This window comes from Salvia hispanica, chromosome 4 (assembly GCF_023119035.1).
Source record: "Salvia hispanica cultivar TCC Black 2014 chromosome 4, UniMelb_Shisp_WGS_1.0, whole genome shotgun sequence".
Classification (NCBI taxonomy): Eukaryota; Viridiplantae; Streptophyta; class Magnoliopsida; order Lamiales; family Lamiaceae; genus Salvia; species Salvia hispanica.
The window spans coordinates 15323429-15340734 of record NC_062968.1 but is presented as its reverse complement, the minus strand read 5'-3'; the positions used below and the strand labels follow the sequence as shown (position 1 = coordinate 15340734).

Here is a 17306-nt window from a genome sequence, read left to right as displayed (position 1 = left end):
TCTACTCATTAATAGTTACTCTCTATTAGGGAACTATTTCATTAACATTTAGGTATTGACATCAAACTACATATATGCAGCTTAAAGAGAAACCACCAGATAAGAAAACGATCAGTATCGATTTTCTTCCAAATTCAGGCTAATATGCTGCATTAGGTATGTCTTAAACTTCTTCCTAACTGCATAATTTTCATTTTACAAAGCTTAAAACATATATTGAAAATACCTGTCTTGTTTTGTGTCTGGGCTTCAATAGATGAAGTAAGCTTTGTAGATTTTGTAAGCCTTTTCATAGTTGCAGAGTGTGGCATATAATGTCTTCTTCCTCAATCTTTGATTTCTGTTAACAACAAACATGCGCATACTTAGTAATGGTATTATTATTACGAAATAAAGGAGTAGCAGAATATCTAAATGATTAACTGAGGGTTGAGTCTTCTATGTGATTTTAAAAATTTTCTTCTGAGAGTATTTATGGTTGTCCACTGATAAATAAATATTTTAAATTTTAATTGTGATCACCTATGTAATTCTTAGTTGATATAGGTATTAGTTAGGGTTTATCACAGATCACGGTTAACAATGCAACTGTATTAAAAGTGACCAATAACCATTGGTCAATGAATGCTTCTTTAGTGTAATATAGAGTTAACTCAATTTTAAACAATTTTTCTAACTTATTAGATAACTAATGGTCAAAATATCTGCATATATCACCTTTTATTAGGTGAATATAGAGTCCACTTAAATTTTAGTAATTAGTCTATATGTACGCTTGTAAGTTTAAGAATTAAGATTATTTGTTAATTGTTTATATTATTTCTTTTTATGTAGGATTGTTTTACTTTCAAACTTTTTTTCTATTATAATATGTAACTCAATTTAGTTAATACTCTCTTCTTTAAAATGACCCGTTCATTTAGAATAAGAATCCTCAAAGGTCTATTTATGTTCTGAAACAAATTAAACTCATGTTTAAAATATTTATTTTTTTATTCCACTACATGTTATTTTTAACTGATTGAATTTTCTGTTATCTTATATGTTGCATTAGTTCAACTTTTGGATGTAACATTGCACCTTAGTGTATTAGTAAATAAATTTCTACACCTTAGTGTATTAGTATATAAACTAAACAACATGTTATTTATTACTGATTGAATTATCTGTTATCATATGTGTTGCTTTAGTTCCACTTTTGGATGCGTATTAGTAAATAAATTACTACACCTTAATGTATTAATAAATAAATTAAATTCATTTATTATTGAGTGAGTTGTTTTTTCTCTTATGTACTGCATTGTTTCAAGTTTTGGATGTTTCACAATACCTAAGTGTATTAATTAATTAACTACTTAACATAATATTTATTCTATTGTTTATTTGTTCCCTTAAATTCTGCTTTTATAAAATTATTATATTTATAGATCGATATATAAAAATAGTTTTTAATTATATTTAGCAATTGAAACTAAAATACTAATAGACATTACTTATATTCCACATACTAAAACAGCATACTAAAACAGCAGCAGGAACATCCTAATACATAACAGGCCAATCTTAATTGCATTCACTACATCTAAGTGATGGTATTACTAATACCCTCTATTTACAGTCTAATGCTTTTAATAAAACATCAGATCCAAAAAACAAAAGGATTGGCCTTTCCTTGATTTTAAACCCTAAAAACAGCAGCAGGAACATCCTAATACATAACAGGCCAATCTTAATTGCATTCACTACATCTAAGTGATGGTATTACTAATACCCTCTATTTACAGTCTAATGCTTTTAATAAAACATCAGATCCAAAAAACAAAAGGATTGGCCTTTCCTTGATTTTAAACCCTAAGCATCTATCTTCAACCCTCCTGCTCATCATTACTCTTAAGCTTTTTTTCCTGCATGCAATTATCAAAATCTTCCTCCAAGTTTCTTTTGAGTGATGCTTTCATAATCCATTCTTCACCTTTTGCACATGTTTTAGTTGATGCAATTGGTTTATGCATGCCATCATCTCCCATCTGCCAATACAACAGCCAAAAATTATGTTAGCCCTTTGAAATATTTATTATATAAATTTTTTGTATTTGAGAATATATACCTCATTAAGAATGTCTGATCCAAAGAGAAGGTCACTGAAACTTAAGCTTGATTCTCCTACTTCAGTATTATTTGAGTTAAGAGATGCTGGCACATATTTCTCTATTACATGTGGTATAGTGCATATTTTGATAACACTAAAAGGGTAATTCACTCTGTATTCCATGTCATTACGCAGGATTATTTTGAATAGAAAAGTTTTTCCAAGGATTTTCTCTTCAATTTCTGATGGTATGAAGTCCTCTTTTCCTATCTGAAAATAAAATTATATTATTCAATAAATAATATTGGTTTACAAACCTAAAATATTGTTATATAATACTTATATATATACCTCATTATCTGCTAGTACAACTTCTCCAACTTTTTTTCCCATCATTTGGCGACTCTCTCTGTCCCATATCAATAGTGATGCATTGTAGGTTGGATCTACTACATTAACAACAAACCTATATCTGTAATAAACAATTTTATTAGTAGTTCTTTTTTGAAATACAAATATGAAACAAATAAACTGTTTTAAAAGAAAGAGTACCTTTCAATTGCTTCATGATAGTGTTTTGTGCATTTGGTGCAGTAGTATTGTTCTCCTTTTTTATCAACTTTTTTGCCACATATTTTGCATGACAAATAGAACCATTTCCCATAGTGAGGAAGCATTGTCTCTATCTTTCCACAAATCCAGTAGTTTCCTTCCTGTGTCCATGCATCAACAAACTTAATTACATAATAATTTTTTTCATTTACTATGCAATTAGAAGATTGCAAATGTGTAAGTTATATTGCAAAGAACCTCTAAGCAGAGTACATCCTCAAGGCTTGTTATTTTTAGATCCTCATATTCATCAAGAGCCTTTTTGATAATTTTTCCAACATTCTGTTTTGTAAGACTAATCCTTGTATCTCCAGAAATCCTGTGTAATATGGTTATTAGAATAGATTTTGTAACTTGTGTCTATAAAATGTTTTTCTAATAAGTGTTGTTTACCATTTGCGTAGATCATGTACTTCTTTGCAGTCAAAGTTTAGTAGCACATTAGAGACATTAAAATATGTTCCAACCCTGTTTTCACCTGCATTTATCATACAAATATTAGAATACAAAATATATAGTTTCTGTGATATATAAAAAATGCTATATGTTACTGTACTCAAATCATTACCTTTAAACATGTTGACTTTGCAGAATCTCACAATTATGATTGGAATGGTTTCAATTTTAAAAGTCTCCATTTGATGTAAATAAGAGTCTACATGTTCTCCCCACAATGTGCAATAAATTTTCTTGTGCCTAGTCATGGAAAATATAATATGTTACTTAGTATGTGTTTAAAACATATATCAAAGCAAAGATGTCTTACTTATCCATAATCTGCAACTCTAGGAGTTTAGAGTTTCCTTGTGTCACCACATTTCCAGTATCCACCACAACACCCATTATATCTGTGTCAATAAATAAATTATATTTGTATATAATTTGTATAAAGCTTTAACAAAAACCACAAAAGATTAAAGGAATTATACCAAATAGTGGCTCCTTGTCAATTCTTTTTATCTCTGCCACTTCTTTGAAATTTTTGAACTGAAAGACATGTTCTGGAAATTTCTGGTCTTCCACTTCAAGAACTTCAGTTTTTGGGTTCATAAATAGGCGGTGTTCGTTTGTAGTGACTCTGTTTGTTAGACGGTTTCTATTCACAAAGAAATTGCGAATACATAGCACTTTGTTTTCTTTGATTTGGTCTTTGAATTTATGCATTATATCACGTGGGAAACTTGCATGAATCTGAGTCCCCTGCAATAAAAATATGTAAAAATTAGAATATCTTATTACTGATAATGAAGCTGTAAATCTGTAAATTTCGATGCATACCTCCTTATCTTCAAGAACACAATCAAGAGAGCTTATATTTGTCTTGTTGCTTCCTGCAGAAACTTCATATGCTCTAACACATCTAGTTTTGATTACCCACTTTGAAGTGTGTGGTTGAAGATCTTTGAGCAAAGTAAACAGAGGCATTGTTGGAATTTAGAATATGAAATGGTGAGTGCATTTGGTCCTTGTCTTTTGTTCTATATATAGAGGAGTGTGTGTGCTTTGGCTCATTTTTTGAAATTTGAATTTGAATCTGGTTTTACATATATCCTTTGGATAATTAGATTAAAATTAGTTTTTCAATAGAATCATGTGTAATAAGCACTGTTTATTGTTGAGCTCATAGTTTAACCTCAGATTTAGTGATGTTTTTAGGTTTGTTGCAACTTTTGCTCTTATTATTTATCATGTAAAACTTAGTGTTGTACTACATACAATTAGTATGTACTTGTGAAATTGTTAAGGTGTATACCTGTTAACTTCTTTCTTGAGATTTATTTTTAAATATATCATTGTTTTAGTTAATTATAATAAGGTCTGTATAATGTTTCTTATTACTCGTACCTCATGTTTGTTTTTGACTAATTAATATATCTATTGGATCTTATTACTTTGGTCTTATTACTCCCTGCCTCTTGTTTGTTTTTGTGCAGGAATTCAGTGGATTGAATTGTTAAAGACTAAGCCAAAGATATCTTATTTTAGATTATAGATGTATAAGGGAATATGAAATGTACCACTTACTTTACACAGAATCTGACAGCTTAACTTCTGTCATTCATATTGCACCAATTTACATAGTTTGTCATTCATATTGCACCACTTTACACAGTTCAAGTCTTTTATCTATTGTCTAAGAAGTAATTTTAATAGCTGTTTCACTTGGACTTATTTATATATCTATTGGATCTTAAATGTTTGTTCCTTTACATCATTCTTTAAAGCTGTTTTTATCATTTGAAATTGCTTTCTTGTATTAAAACAATGGAAACATGGAATAAAGATAATTATATAATATGAGAAAATTTTATATGATATGATCAGTACACATTTTATTATAGTTGGAGGGAAAAGTGGGCCAGCCAAAACTGTGGCTTTATATATGTATAGATGTTGCGTTTAATAATATAATTACCATATATACTTCATATAGGTATATAACCCAAAATTTTAGTTATGTTTTTATTTTAAATGCTCAACCCATGAGTTAACACGTAACCCACTCGGGCCAGCCTGCATAACCCGCCGACCCAAACGGATCAGCCCGTGTAGCCCTATTCTGCATATGGGTTGCGACTTATTTATTCTCAATTTTTTTTATTTACTCAGACACATAACTTTTATTTTTCACCTTCACTTATTTTTCATTTTGTGTTTTAAAGACGCTTATAATACCTTTTGTTTTTTTTCCTTGTATTTCTAGTTTCTATCACTTATCTTTATTTTGGAGTCAATCATTTAACGTTCATGCCTTAACTATTTTCGATAGTGTCGCTGCCAGAAAAACTTTACAATTTCAACAATGAATTGAGGCCTCCATCGTTGAAATTCTAGCTCCGTCACTGCTCTAGGGTACCTATAATGCGGCGCGTTGCTGGCTCAATCGCGTCTCAGCGAGACGCATCGAGTCGACGTTGCAACAAAGGCGTCGCATGGAGTTGCTCGGGGGGAGAGGGAGTTGAAAAGTAGGGATTTGGATTTTGGCCTCCCTTGATTGAATCTTTAGAGACCTACTAAACCGCCACGTGGCTTCGCCGAATGCATAGATTGAGTAACTAAAAATGGATATATTATGAAACTTGTGTTACTTGGTGAAGTAGATTGTATGGTTTATGTGCAGAAATCGTCTGATTCTCTTCAGTCTAACCGTGAATAGATGCTAACATGAGCATTGCCATATAGATCAATGTCTTCATTGAATGATTCTCTTAATTCGTGTTTTGTGGTTGTGGGGGCTCCGTCTACGATTGATTATGGAGAAAGACACCAGAGGGAAAAAGGTTAACAAAAGATCAGTTGTGTCGGTCGGTCCAATGACGGATCTAGAAAATTAAACTCGTGGGGTCGGATACTAATAAGAATAATTATATACTACTATTTATTAAAATAATTATTTTATTTTAAATAAAATAAATAATTATTATTTAAAAAATATATATCATTGACTTGTTTAGCAAATGTTCATATTTTTAATTAATGAAAATTCCTTGTACTTTTTATCATTACTTTTATTCTGGCTAACTTTGTTAATATTTTCAATGTATTATATAATTATATTTGCAAATATTACTATTAATCGTATTAACTAAAAATGAAAATAAATTCAAAAACGTAAAAAAGCAATGGACATAAATATTAAGCAACTCACGCATATTAAATAACACTATTAATTAAATTTAAAGTATAATTTTTTAAAACATAAACATTAAGTACTAAAAAATTATCCAAAAGCAAAAAGAATTCTTCAATCTAGTTTACATGCTAAGAATATATTAAAAATTATATTTGTTGTTTTACGAAAATAAATTCAAACTAACGCCAACATCTCTTTCTCTTCTAGCACTCTCTTACACAGTTCAGCCATTCTCTTTCAAAGTTCTCTTACCAAAACAAACTTGACTCATACGAAATTCAAACTTTGCCGGTTTATTCAAACTCCCGAAATTCTTTTTGTCTTCTTCTCTCTATTTCTTTAATTTTCCAAGTTTATTTTCTTATTAATTTCTCTTAAGAGTCGGATCTCGGAGCGTCCGTGGGGTCGGAAGTGAGGCTTCCGCGGGGCGCCGAACACACAGATAGAGTTTTCCGGTGTAAACATGGACCCGCGGTGGGGTCGGCCGACCACGCCCGACCCCACCTGAGTCCGTCTCTGGTTGGTCGTCTTAGTGATGCTGAAACTTTGGAAGCTTTTGGCTTCATTGTCACTGCATTGATATTTGTAATACACCTGTTGAAATAGCATATCAAATAATTGATGCATGTACAATATCAATAAAACTGTGTTGATATTTTCTGGTACTTGTGTAGAGATTTTCATGTCGAGTGTGTTGATGTTTGTAATAATACACTACGTTGATATAAAAAAATTTATGAAAATTATTATGTTATAACAAATTAACTATTTTTACCCTTTTATTGATATTTTATCAAATATTTATTAAAATACGTGAGCTTTAATCTCATTCACCCACTTCAAGATCTAACGGATACTATATACATTTTAACATGACCATATGATCTATAAGCAATATAAGAAGACCTTGCAATGCTTATAAAAAGATAATGAAAAGTAGGATTGATTAAAGATTTGATAACTAAAAATAAATAAAAAGGAAGGACGTTAGCAAGAGTGTGCTTTATTTGAGTTTCATTAACAAAATTTAAAAAGGAATAAAGAGGAGATTATTTGCGTTTCATTAACAAGTTTATGCGTTTCAAGCACAGCATCAATTGCTGTGTTTTTCCCCAACAGTAGGGGATCTCATCCCAGTGGCGCCTCCATATCCCTCTCTCTCCCTTACCGGCGAAACCCTCACCGCCTGTCTAACCCGCTACTCCACCGCCCTACCTCGCCGCTCCACTGCCCTATCTTGCCGGCTCTCCTTCTCGCCGGACCACTAGCACCCGACACAACCGCCGCGAGCGTTTCCATCATCATTTCGAAGCTACCATGGAGGTAATTTGCTCTCTATGAATTTCAGTTCTCAAGTTCGATCACAAAATTACTGGTCTGATAGGATTGTTTACAAGCCTAATTTGATTCATTTTATTGAATTTTGCAAAGATTCGTGAGAAGGTTATTGAGTTTATTAATCGCCCTTTATGTTGGTTGTTTTTAGCGCTGTTAATACCATGTACGTTCGAAACTAAATTGGTACTAGGTTATTGGTGTTTGATTATGAAGCTTTCAAGCTCGCAGTTTGCGTTTTCATGGTGCCATAGAAATCACAAAAACCAATCGCGTGCTGTTAAAGACCTTTTTTAAAATTGAAATTCTTCGATCTATTGATTGTGTATGAGCTTCGTGGGATTTGATTAATTAGGGAAGTGGTTGAATAAGCAGTGTTATCTGTGGTCCTTTTATAGGATGATTATTTTGGCAAATGTTAGATTTCTTGTATTATTTCTGCAATTAATTTTCATTTAGTCATTGATTTTTTATCCACCTCCGTGCATAAATGTGTTTGCAAGTCCTCATTGTTCCAGTTATTGCAATATACTGTTATTTTACATGATTTTTGGAGCTTATTTACAAACCCATCATATATAAATATGCCTATGGAAGTGGGATTGGAAGAAACTACACTTCTCCTTGCCAATTTAAGTGAGTAATTTTATGCATTTTAAAGCAACAAATAGTTTCCATTTGCAGTGACAGTCAAACAAGGCTTTGTTGATATATGGTTGGGATGACAGAGGCAGAATAAATGCAATACATTTGTATCACTAGCTTCTGCATCCCTTTCTTTTGTGATTTTATTTCATCAGCCTTGGAGAATCAAAACTTTCAGTTGTTTTATTTTTCTTAAATATGCACGTGGGCGTGGCATAGCTCGTAACATGTAAATATTTTCATTTCATATACAGACACGTGGGAGTATTGCTAATGATCTCTATTCAAATATCCTGGAATCATCAATTGTTGATTCAGATAGAAGAATGAATGCAGTCCAAGTGAATGACAATTTCCATGGTATGAAAATATTATTATCGCATTTGCCACTCTTTGTTTTTGTAAATAGGAGCTTATCTTAATTATCTTTTAATAAAAACTCTCATTTTGTTTGAAAGAATAACAATAGATCAGGCAAAGTACTTATATGCAGCTTGCAACTTGGGTTACTAGATTCACATTCACAACGCACCAGACTGAGAATCTGCATCCATGTTTATCTATCCGTTAAGCCTCATATTGTCATTGTTCTCTATCTAGACAACTCTTTAATCTTCTACCTGCAAGTATAAAATTGATAGTTTTCATTCTTTATGCCCTATATTAATAGCTACGATACCCTTTATGCCCTAAATTGATAAACTCTTCCTAAGATTAGACAAATTCTAACTATTGAGTATTGAGGAAGACAGTAAGTTATTTCGTTGCATCACTTGACATTTGCTTTCTTGATGGTCAAGCCTGTATGTTTATGTTCTTATTGCTTTTCTTTGTTTGGCCTCAGAAAGCGATGCAGATGACTTGTGGTATGATGACGACTCTTGTGAAGATTCTGTTGAAAAATCGAGTAACGCACTCGATATGGACAGGGAGTGGAATAGGAGGCATGATCAATTCCACACGGTATCCTTATAATAATATACTTCATCTCCTTTTGCCTGAAGTTCCCAATTTTTCTCATCATTATTTATCTTTTGTAGTTGGGCTACCGTGATGGTCTCATTGCTGGCAAGGAAACCGCCTTACAAGAAGGGTTCAATATCGGGTTCAAGGATTCTGTGCTTACTGGATACAATTGGGGTTGTGTGAGAGGGATTAGTAGGTAACTTTATGCCCAGCTTTTGAAATTCTTGTACCTGTCACTTTTATTTACAGAAAGAAAAGATGAACATCTGATGCCTATGATTTTATCTTTGAAGTGCTATGGCTTCCTTGCCCAGTGCCTTGAAGGAAAAGTTGGTTGAAACAGAGGAAACTCGAAAAAGAATCCAACAGTTGCACGAGTCTGTGCAGTGCATCTCATCAGCAGAATCTTTAAAGCTGTTCTATGAAGAACAGAAAAGGAAATCACTGAAGCAGGAAATAGCTGAACCCAGTTCGAGTGAAACCAATCAAAGCTCGGATGCAGGTGTTCTTGAGAATTACCAGGTACAGCTTCAGTCGATTCTTCACGAAGCTCCTCTGGTTGAAGGCCATTTGAAAATAAATCCTTAATTTTGCTTCCATAGGAAGTAGGAGTATATTGAAAGATCTTAGCACATAGTGAAAAACTGATATGTTGTTACAGGCAAAGTGTAATTCCTCCAAGATTTTATCATATTGCGCAACTGCTTCAAAGTTTATCTAACGAGCTTTTTACTTAGCTTTTTTCCTATTTACATTCTAATGTGGAAACACCCCCACCCTCTCCCAACAACTAAAAACTCATTTATTGCCTAGATGCAGCAATCAGTAGCACCATTAAAATGGGAGAAGCCAGAAAAATAAAGTAGGGGATGGCTTGATTGAGTCCACCTTCATCCGCTTCAGCCTCTTTTAATGGATAATTTGTCTTCTGCTGTATAAATGCGTTGAAATAACTTTGATAACCCGAGCTAAGCGAAGGACGAGCCATGCTTCTAACCTTCATCATTTCCATTGCCTGCAAAATGCAAAGGTAAACTGAGGTTATGGAGTATATCATATGCATCTATACTATAATAAATCAGCTAAAAGAAGTGGTGGTATTATGCTTATAGTTACAAATCATGACTTGCATTTTAGCAAAGATTGTCTACTCCAAACTTCTTAAATTTTACAAATTATTTACCTGGAAGCCAAAGGCGAACTGCCGAGCCTTCTTGCTTATTTTAGGACTGGGGTGAGACTGAAGCTTCTCATACATGAGACGGGCCTCATTGGATCTGCCGTGCATTATTTCACACACAAGGTGTCAGTACTAAACATCAATTTAAGCACAAAACAAGGAAAGAAGAGTTTTCTGATAATAGAATGCGGATATACCCTGCTTTCACTTAGGAAAATGAAGTTCAAGTGAAACTAAATGAAGTGATGTAAATTGGGCTCAAAGAATTTCTTCAACATAGTATTTGTTGAAAGGAATAAAAATACAACCTGTTGAGTGAGTCCTGACATATAGACCATTGCAGAGCTGCTAATCCATGAAGTTCGCTCTGCAAGATGTAAGTGTGCTAACAGTGAGCGTGGAAGATAAACGCTTATCCAACACCTTTTTCTTTACATTGGGTGGTTTTTTTGTGGGAGGGAACACAATCAATTAACAAAAAACAGTCACCTTGAACGGCAGCTTCTCCATGACTCTTTCATAAAAGGGCGACGCCTCCTTCAGCTTGCCGAGATCCATCAATGAGTCACCATCCTTCAATGCCTATGTATGATCGCACTATAACTAAGGAGTGTTATAACTATAATCACAATTCATCACTATGGTATATAATCATGCCAAAATTTACATTAGCTATTAATATATGCATGCTTTTGTTACCTTGCTAGTTGCTACACAGTCCAGGAATTGTGAAAGAATAAATAGCCTAAAGAATGCAAATTAATTTTAATTATGATTTACAGCTTGCCTCTGAAAGTTCCTACATCTGAGATCTAAACAGGTTCACTCTTAAAAACATGTTTCTTGAGCTGATGTCGAAAGAATAAAACTAGGATGTGAGAAACACATTTTACGGGTGAGTCTAGCCAGATTTCTAATGCTGTAATTTCGTCTGGCTATGATTACACAACTTTGCCGAGTTCAGACTATTTCCAACATAAATTGAAGTTGAGATCATAAATCAGACAAACAGCATAATTTTAGGGTCATAAACTATAATACTTCAAGAACTTAATAATATCATAAAAATCTAGTTGTGCCAATAATTGTTCCAAGATGGAAAAGTTCTTCCCATGTTAAATCATACCTTCTCACATTCAGATTTTAGTTCCGGATCAATGTTTAGACCATATTGTCTCTTGTAAGCAGCTAGCAACTGCATTGTTCGTTCGTCTTTGGCAGCCCTTTCCTCCGCAGTTTCAAGTGCGTCCCCAGGCCGTAAAGTTCTCCCACCACCAAACTGAAAACATATTCGACTATATATATCATGGGCGTTTACTTTCATGCTTGATAAAACATAGTATGGTCGAGTATTTTTTACTCTTATTACTAAGATGTCTCTAACCCAACCTTTAGAATGACATGAATCAAGCAAAATTAGCTCAAATTACCAGACCTTAAGATTAAGATTAACCTATATTTTGATTTATTTAAATTAATCATCAAAAGTAAACTGGTCCTATTTATACAACCTAAAAATAGATTAAATAGTTTATTGATGGAAAATATTCACTAACGACTATCAGTACTCATAAGCTTTACAGGAAGTTAAGTATCACCAATTAGGATAAATTAGATAAAGCCACTAAACATTTTTCTCTCTAAATCTGTGACTGTTTAGTAAAGTATTCAACCTAATTTTGTGGCTAGTTCTATAAGTCATACTACTTCATTATCATAATAACTAAACTTGAGCATTCGAATCACCAATGTAAGAAACTGAAGAGGCATCATACGTACTGTTTTTGAAATGTTGTTTGGTCTTGGAAAGACTCCCCAAGTGGAAACCTTTGGCTTATAGAGATCCACATCGTTTTCTTCGACTTGGGGTGCTGATTTATCGCCAAACTTGCTCGTGTCTCCGACAATAATCTCTACCTCAGGCAACTTCCCTCCCGGAAAAGGGTCTGACAACGGAATTAAACCAGCCGGCAAGCCTCTACCACTCTTCTTATCCGCAAACCCTAGTCCCATAAAATCAGTACTTGAAACCTTGAGCTCATCCTTCTTACCAGATTTCTTATCTCCACCACTTCTCTCATCCCCTCCTTTAAGCCCTACAATCAGATGAAGATCAAATATTGAGGCCTAAACCAAATGATTGCTTTTGATCAAATACAACAACAAAATAGATGCTTGTTTTGTCCTATTAATTTCAAACCAAATTGTTAATGGCAGCCAATTAAATCAATCAAGTAAAAGCCCAAACTACATCTAGTGGAGATCAATAACCCCAATTAGGGATTGATTATAAACCCTAATTCAATAATCCAGCAACAGAAAAAGTACCTGAAACTAAGTTTTGGTTGTCTGCAACTCCGCCATTATCATCCCCTGTTTTCTTCTTATATTCCTTCGCCTTCTCCAATGCGAGTTTAACCGATAGAGGAATCTCCTTCCCTCCTGCCGAATCTCCACCGCTCTCTGCATCCGAAGCAACCTTTTCATTCTCTACGAGAATTTTGCTTTGTTGATACTGTTTTGCGTTATCTACAGCCAAAGTTGCATCCATTTCCACATCACTATCCTCGATTTGTTTGAAATTGTCCTTCTCATCACCGATTTCAGGCGTTTGGACGATCTTCGGAGCTGGAACGCCGGATTTTACAGAGTTTTTGTATGATTTAGCTTTGGCCAATGCAAGTTTAACAGGATCTTGTTCAGAATTTGGCGAAGATTCTGCATTTGAGGATTGGATTTTTGAGGTTTTAGATGTTGTGAAGCTCTTGTATTGCAGAGAGGGAGTGAAATTGTTCTTGTTGATTGGAGTGAGGGAGGAGAGGAATTGAGGCTGTGTGAATGAGGCCATTGAATTAACCACGAAGATGATGAATGATGACTGGTTTCAAACAAATTAGCGGTAGAATTCCCAGTGAAGAAGCAGCTCATTACACGAGCAAATTCAGCCACAGAGAGAAGTAGAAAATCTGGGCCAATAATCCATTGAACACCACATAAAAAATGACTCGTTGTTCGAGTATTCACAATAGCACGGACTAGTCAAAAGGCTAGCACTAGGGACTAGCTAAATACACTTCATGCCACATCATCAAGGACTTCCCACCGCCGGCTACATTATAAAGACTTCCCACAGCACAGTAATAGACTAGCACTAGGACTAGTCCACACCCTGCCAAACAAACAAAGTAATAAATACGGAACTAAAATTGGACACGAATACGGAAAAAGTGCAATAATAATTTCATTAAATAAAAAAATCAACCTAGTACAATTGCAAAAAAAAAAGACTAGTAAATTTAAAAAAAATAAAAATAAACAACGATTCAAACAAATTACTTTAGATATTAGCGTGCAATCCTACGAGCCCATAACTCTTCAATTATATCATGCTGAAGTCGAATATGAGCTTTTTGTTAGCGCATATCAGCAAATGCTCGGACCCTTTCGGCGTCCCCCCGGGTATCTCCATTCGCACAGAGACGGTGGTCATATCGTGGCTTGGTACGACAACATCTTCAGCGGCCCAATCAGTGAGTTCTGGACCTTCATTTTCGACGATCATGTTATGCATGATAATACATGCATACATGACATCAGCAATGCAGTCCTCATACCACAAACGTGTTGGACCCTTCACCGCAGCCTATCAAGACTGGAGCACACCAAATGTCCGTTCCACATCCTTGCGCGCAGCCTCCTGTAGTTGCGCAAAGTAAATTTTATTTGGGTATGTTGGGCATCTGTTCATCTTCACAAAGACGGGCCACCTAGGGTATATCCCATCAGCCAAATAATAGCCCATATTGTGATGGTTGCCCTTGGCGATGAAATACTGATGGCCGGACCAACGCCCATGCACTGCTCGTTCTAAAGTGGCAACGACGGGAGGACGTTGATGTCGTTGTTCGACCCGACTACCCCAAAATACGCATGTCAAATCCATAGCCGGTAGTCATCTACAGCTTCGAGGATCATCGTGGGATTCTTGCTTTTGAATCCGGTCGTGTATATCCCTTTCCTAGCGGTGGAGCCAGTCCTAATGATACAATCTATGCTGCCCAACATTTCTGGAAAACTGTGCACCCTCCTGTTTACATCCATCAGACATTGGCAGTCGTCAGGGGTAGGCTTTCGAAGATACGTATCCCCGAATATGTGAATGACGGCCCGACAGAAATGTTGCAGACACTCGCGGGCAGTAGTTTCGCTTTCGCCAATGTGAAGGTACTCATCGAACATGTCGGCTGCGCCTCCATAGGCCAATTGCCTGATTGCGGCGGTGCACTTCTGTATCGACGAGTGACCGGGTCTACCACTCGCATTCTCCCTGAACCGAAAATACTTGTACGGAGCCTCTAAAGCCGAGACGATATGCAGAAAATAGCGGTCGGTGCATCCTAAAATGCCGCCGGAAAAATGACTCCCCAAACCACGGCTCCTCAGTTAAGTAGTCGTCGAACAACCGTTGGTGGGCACCGAGGTGGTCACGGGGGACTACAACTTGATGATGGATGGGCCGAGGGACCGCCGGCTGCTGCTGTTGGCGCAAGTGCTCTTGCACCAATCGATTTATCTTCACGGACGTATGGGCCCACAACTCTTCGTCAATTCGCCGCGACGGATCAACATCACCATCATTAGCCATTTTTTATCCACATATGAAAAATGAGGAGAGGAGGAAAAGAAACTCGTTAACATAAGTAGTGCAAATGAAATGAAGTGCAACGAGCCGTATATATAGAGTTGAATTACCAATAATATTTTGTAGTTATCTCAGTCTACGCAAAGATAATCTTCTTGATTCTGAGAGTTTAAAGTGAATGAATAAGATTTGCGTATTTTGAGGCTCAAAATATCTTCTTGATTCTATTAGTTTAAAGTGAATCAATTTTAATAGGATGTCAAGATGTATATACATACACTTTACATTATATTTTGTGTTTTTATTTCCTTATATTGTTTTCTACAATTTTGGTTCGTCCGTTTTTCATTTCCTATTTTGTTTTGTTCTGTTCTTTCCCCTTTATTTTGAAATTTTTTCTTGAGCGCATTCAATTAATCAGAATTTTATTTTAAATTTATTTATATCATCTTTGTTTTGGTATATTGTTAAAAGAAGTTTCAAATACAATGCTCATTTTTTGGGTCTAACATACTAATATAAGATCACAGGGCTTGTTTATCTCATATATTTTGTGTATATTGTTAAAATTTAAAGGTATGATCACTTGAAAAGTTTTGCCTTAAAAGAGGACTACTTGAAAAAAATCCTTGAATAAATAAAATTTATAAATATATTTTTTATATTACTAATATTTTACTCCTTAATCTACAAATTTGTATTGTAACCCCAATTTGGTGGGTGTTTAAGAAATTTATTAGTAACTTATAATTTTGAATTTTTTCCTTTTATTGATGAAGAAGTTAGTTAGTTGTTCCGTTGAATACGACTAAATTAATACTTTGACGTGTTTCATATCTTTGCTTTTGACAATGATAAAATGAATCAGATTCATTTGACGTGTTTCATATGTGTGGTTTTGACAATGATGAAATCCAATCAAATTTATTGAAAGCTATCAAAAATCATAATCGTTTTAGCTTTGGAATCGAGGACTCTGAGATTTATCACAATTAAAGTTGCATGAGTAATTTTTTTTTAATCTTTTTGCAAAAAAAAACGACATATTGAGTATTATCCAATAAAGTAAAAGAATGTACTATAACAAAAATTTATATTAAAGTATTATACAACATGTTGATTATAATATTCCATTCCAAGTATTATACAACATGTTGATTATAATATCTCATCAGTCAAATAGTAGCACATATCGTGTTGGTAGTCGTTGGCGACGATACTGATGGTCAGACCAACGCCCAGGCACTGCTAAATCCATAGCCGGTAGTCAGCTACGAATTCGAGGATCATTGTGGAATTCTTGCCTTTGAAGCCGGTCGTGTACATCCCTATCCAAGCGGTGGGGCAGTTCTTCCACTCCCAATGCATACAATCTATGCTGCCCAACACTCTGGGAAAACCGTGCACCCTCTCGTGCATTTCCATCAGACCTTGGCAGTCAGGGGCAGGGTTTCGAAGATACGTATCCCCGAATATGTGAACGACGCCCCGATAGAAATGCTGCAGACACTCGCGGGCAGTCGTTTCGTCTATGTGAAGGTACTCGTCGAACATGTCGGCTTCACCTCGATAGGCCAACTGCCTAATTGCGGCGTGCACTTCTGTATCGGCGAGTAACCAGGTCTACCACTTGCATCCTCCCTGAACCGGAAATACTTGTACCGAGCCTCTAAAGCCAACACAATACGCAAAAATAGCGGTCGGTGCATCCTAAAACGCCACCGAAACAATGACTCCCCAAACCACGACTCCTCAGCAAAATAGTCGTCGAACAACCGTTGGTGGGCACCGAGATGGTCCCGGGGGACTACAACTCGATGATGGATGGGCCGAGGGACTGCCGACTGCTTCTGTTGGCGCAAGTGCTCTTGCACCAACCGATTTATCTCCGCGGACGTATGGGCCCACAACTCTTCGTCAATTCGCCGCGATGAATCAACATAACCATCATTAGCCATTTTTTATCCACGGATGAAAAATGAAGAGAGGAGGAAGAGAAACTCGTTAATACAAGTGATGCGAATGAAATGAAGTGCAACGAGCCCCGTATATAGAGTTGAATTACCAATAATATTTTGTAATTATCTCAGTCTACGTAAAGATAATCTTCTTGATTCTGAGAGTTTAAAGTGAACGAGCGATCTACAAGAGTTTAAAGTGATCTACGCCGCACAATAGTGGACGAGTGATTGGCGAGCGATCG

The 17306-nt window shown here is 35.3% G+C and overlaps 4 protein-coding genes and 1 long non-coding RNA gene across 8 annotated transcripts; 2 read left to right on the top strand and 3 right to left on the bottom strand.

The window, feature by feature from the left end:
• The first annotated feature begins 56 nt into the window (after nucleotides 1-56).
• On the top strand, nucleotides 57-4831 carry LOC125218484. Of its 2 annotated transcripts, none has more exons than XR_007175963.1 (3): nucleotides 57-156; nucleotides 4039-4150; nucleotides 4636-4831. It is a non-coding gene; the product is annotated as an uncharacterized LOC125218484 (long non-coding RNA). The 2 variants fall into 2 exon arrangements; XR_007175964.1 differs by lacking the exon at nucleotides 57-156 and adding an exon at nucleotides 2284-2337.
• A 2566-nt stretch (nucleotides 4832-7397) lies between these two features.
• Nucleotides 7398-10235, top strand: LOC125222297. 3 transcript variants are annotated; one of them, XM_048124821.1, is made up of 6 exons: nucleotides 7398-7658; nucleotides 8570-8675; nucleotides 9160-9278; nucleotides 9356-9477; nucleotides 9575-9803; nucleotides 10101-10235. In XM_048124821.1, exons 1-6 carry the CDS (start codon nucleotides 7653-7655, stop codon nucleotides 10140-10142), a joined length of 624 nt encoding a protein of 207 aa, XP_047980778.1. In that variant the 5' UTR covers nucleotides 7398-7652; the 3' UTR covers nucleotides 10143-10235. The 3 variants fall into 3 exon arrangements, with proteins under 3 accessions (XP_047980778.1, XP_047980777.1, XP_047980776.1); XM_048124820.1 differs by having other exon boundaries at nucleotides 10095-10229; XM_048124819.1 differs by lacking the exon at nucleotides 10101-10235 and having other exon boundaries at nucleotides 7401-7658; nucleotides 9575-10017.
• LOC125222296 lies at nucleotides 9896-13470 on the bottom strand. Its single transcript, XM_048124818.1, has 7 exons — nucleotides 12790-13470; nucleotides 12241-12557; nucleotides 11588-11740; nucleotides 10951-11043; nucleotides 10770-10828; nucleotides 10465-10558; nucleotides 9896-10296 (listed from the first exon to the last, which is right to left on the bottom strand). The coding sequence occupies exons 1-7, from the start codon at nucleotides 13307-13309 to the stop codon at nucleotides 10084-10086; spliced, it is 1449 nt and encodes a 482-aa protein (XP_047980775.1). The 5' UTR covers nucleotides 13310-13470; the 3' UTR covers nucleotides 9896-10083.
• A 924-nt stretch (nucleotides 13471-14394) lies between these two features.
• Nucleotides 14395-15106, bottom strand: LOC125220448. Its single transcript, XM_048122616.1, has 2 exons — nucleotides 14892-15106; nucleotides 14395-14788 (listed from the first exon to the last, which is right to left on the bottom strand). The coding sequence occupies exons 1-2, from the start codon at nucleotides 15104-15106 to the stop codon at nucleotides 14395-14397; spliced, it is 609 nt and encodes a 202-aa protein (XP_047978573.1).
• A 1245-nt stretch (nucleotides 15107-16351) lies between these two features.
• Nucleotides 16352-17061, bottom strand: LOC125220446. Its single transcript, XM_048122615.1, has 2 exons — nucleotides 16669-17061; nucleotides 16352-16603 (listed from the first exon to the last, which is right to left on the bottom strand). The coding sequence occupies exons 1-2, from the start codon at nucleotides 17059-17061 to the stop codon at nucleotides 16352-16354; spliced, it is 645 nt and encodes a 214-aa protein (XP_047978572.1).
• Between the last annotated feature and the right edge of the window lie 245 nt (nucleotides 17062-17306).

Bases quoted from the DNA above. Each gene is read 5' to 3' on its own strand.
- LOC125222297 (XM_048124819.1), top strand. The intron at 9,279-9,355 runs GTATCCTTATAA...TATCTTTTGTAG, and splicing joins GGCATGATCAATTCCACACG to TTGGGCTACCGTGATGGTCT. The intron at 9,478-9,574 runs GTAACTTTATGC...TTATCTTTGAAG, and splicing joins TGTGTGAGAGGGATTAGTAG to TGCTATGGCTTCCTTGCCCA.
- LOC125222296 (XM_048124818.1), bottom strand. From the start codon at position 13,309: ATGGCCTCATTCACACAGCCTCAATTCCTCTCCTCCCTCACTCCAATC. The intron at 12,558-12,789 runs GTACTTTTTCTG...ATCTGATTGTAG, and splicing joins CAACCAAAACTTAGTTTCAG to GGCTTAAAGGAGGGGATGAG. The intron at 10,559-10,769 runs GTTGTATTTTTA...AATGCACGGCAG, and splicing joins TGTCAGGACTCACTCAACAG to ATCCAATGAGGCCCGTCTCA.
- LOC125220448 (XM_048122616.1), bottom strand. From the start codon at position 15,106: ATGGCTAATGATGGTGATGTTGATCCGTCGCGGCGAATTGACGAAGAG. The intron at 14,789-14,891 runs GTTTGGGGAGTC...TTTTCGGTTCAG, and splicing joins TACTTAACTGAGGAGCCGTG to GGAGAATGCGAGTGGTAGAC.
- LOC125220446 (XM_048122615.1), bottom strand. From the start codon at position 17,061: ATGGCTAATGATGGTTATGTTGATTCATCGCGGCGAATTGACGAAGAG. The intron at 16,604-16,668 runs GTGAAGCCGACA...GAGTGTCTGCAG, and splicing joins TAGGCAGTTGGCCTATCGAG to CATTTCTATCGGGGCGTCGT.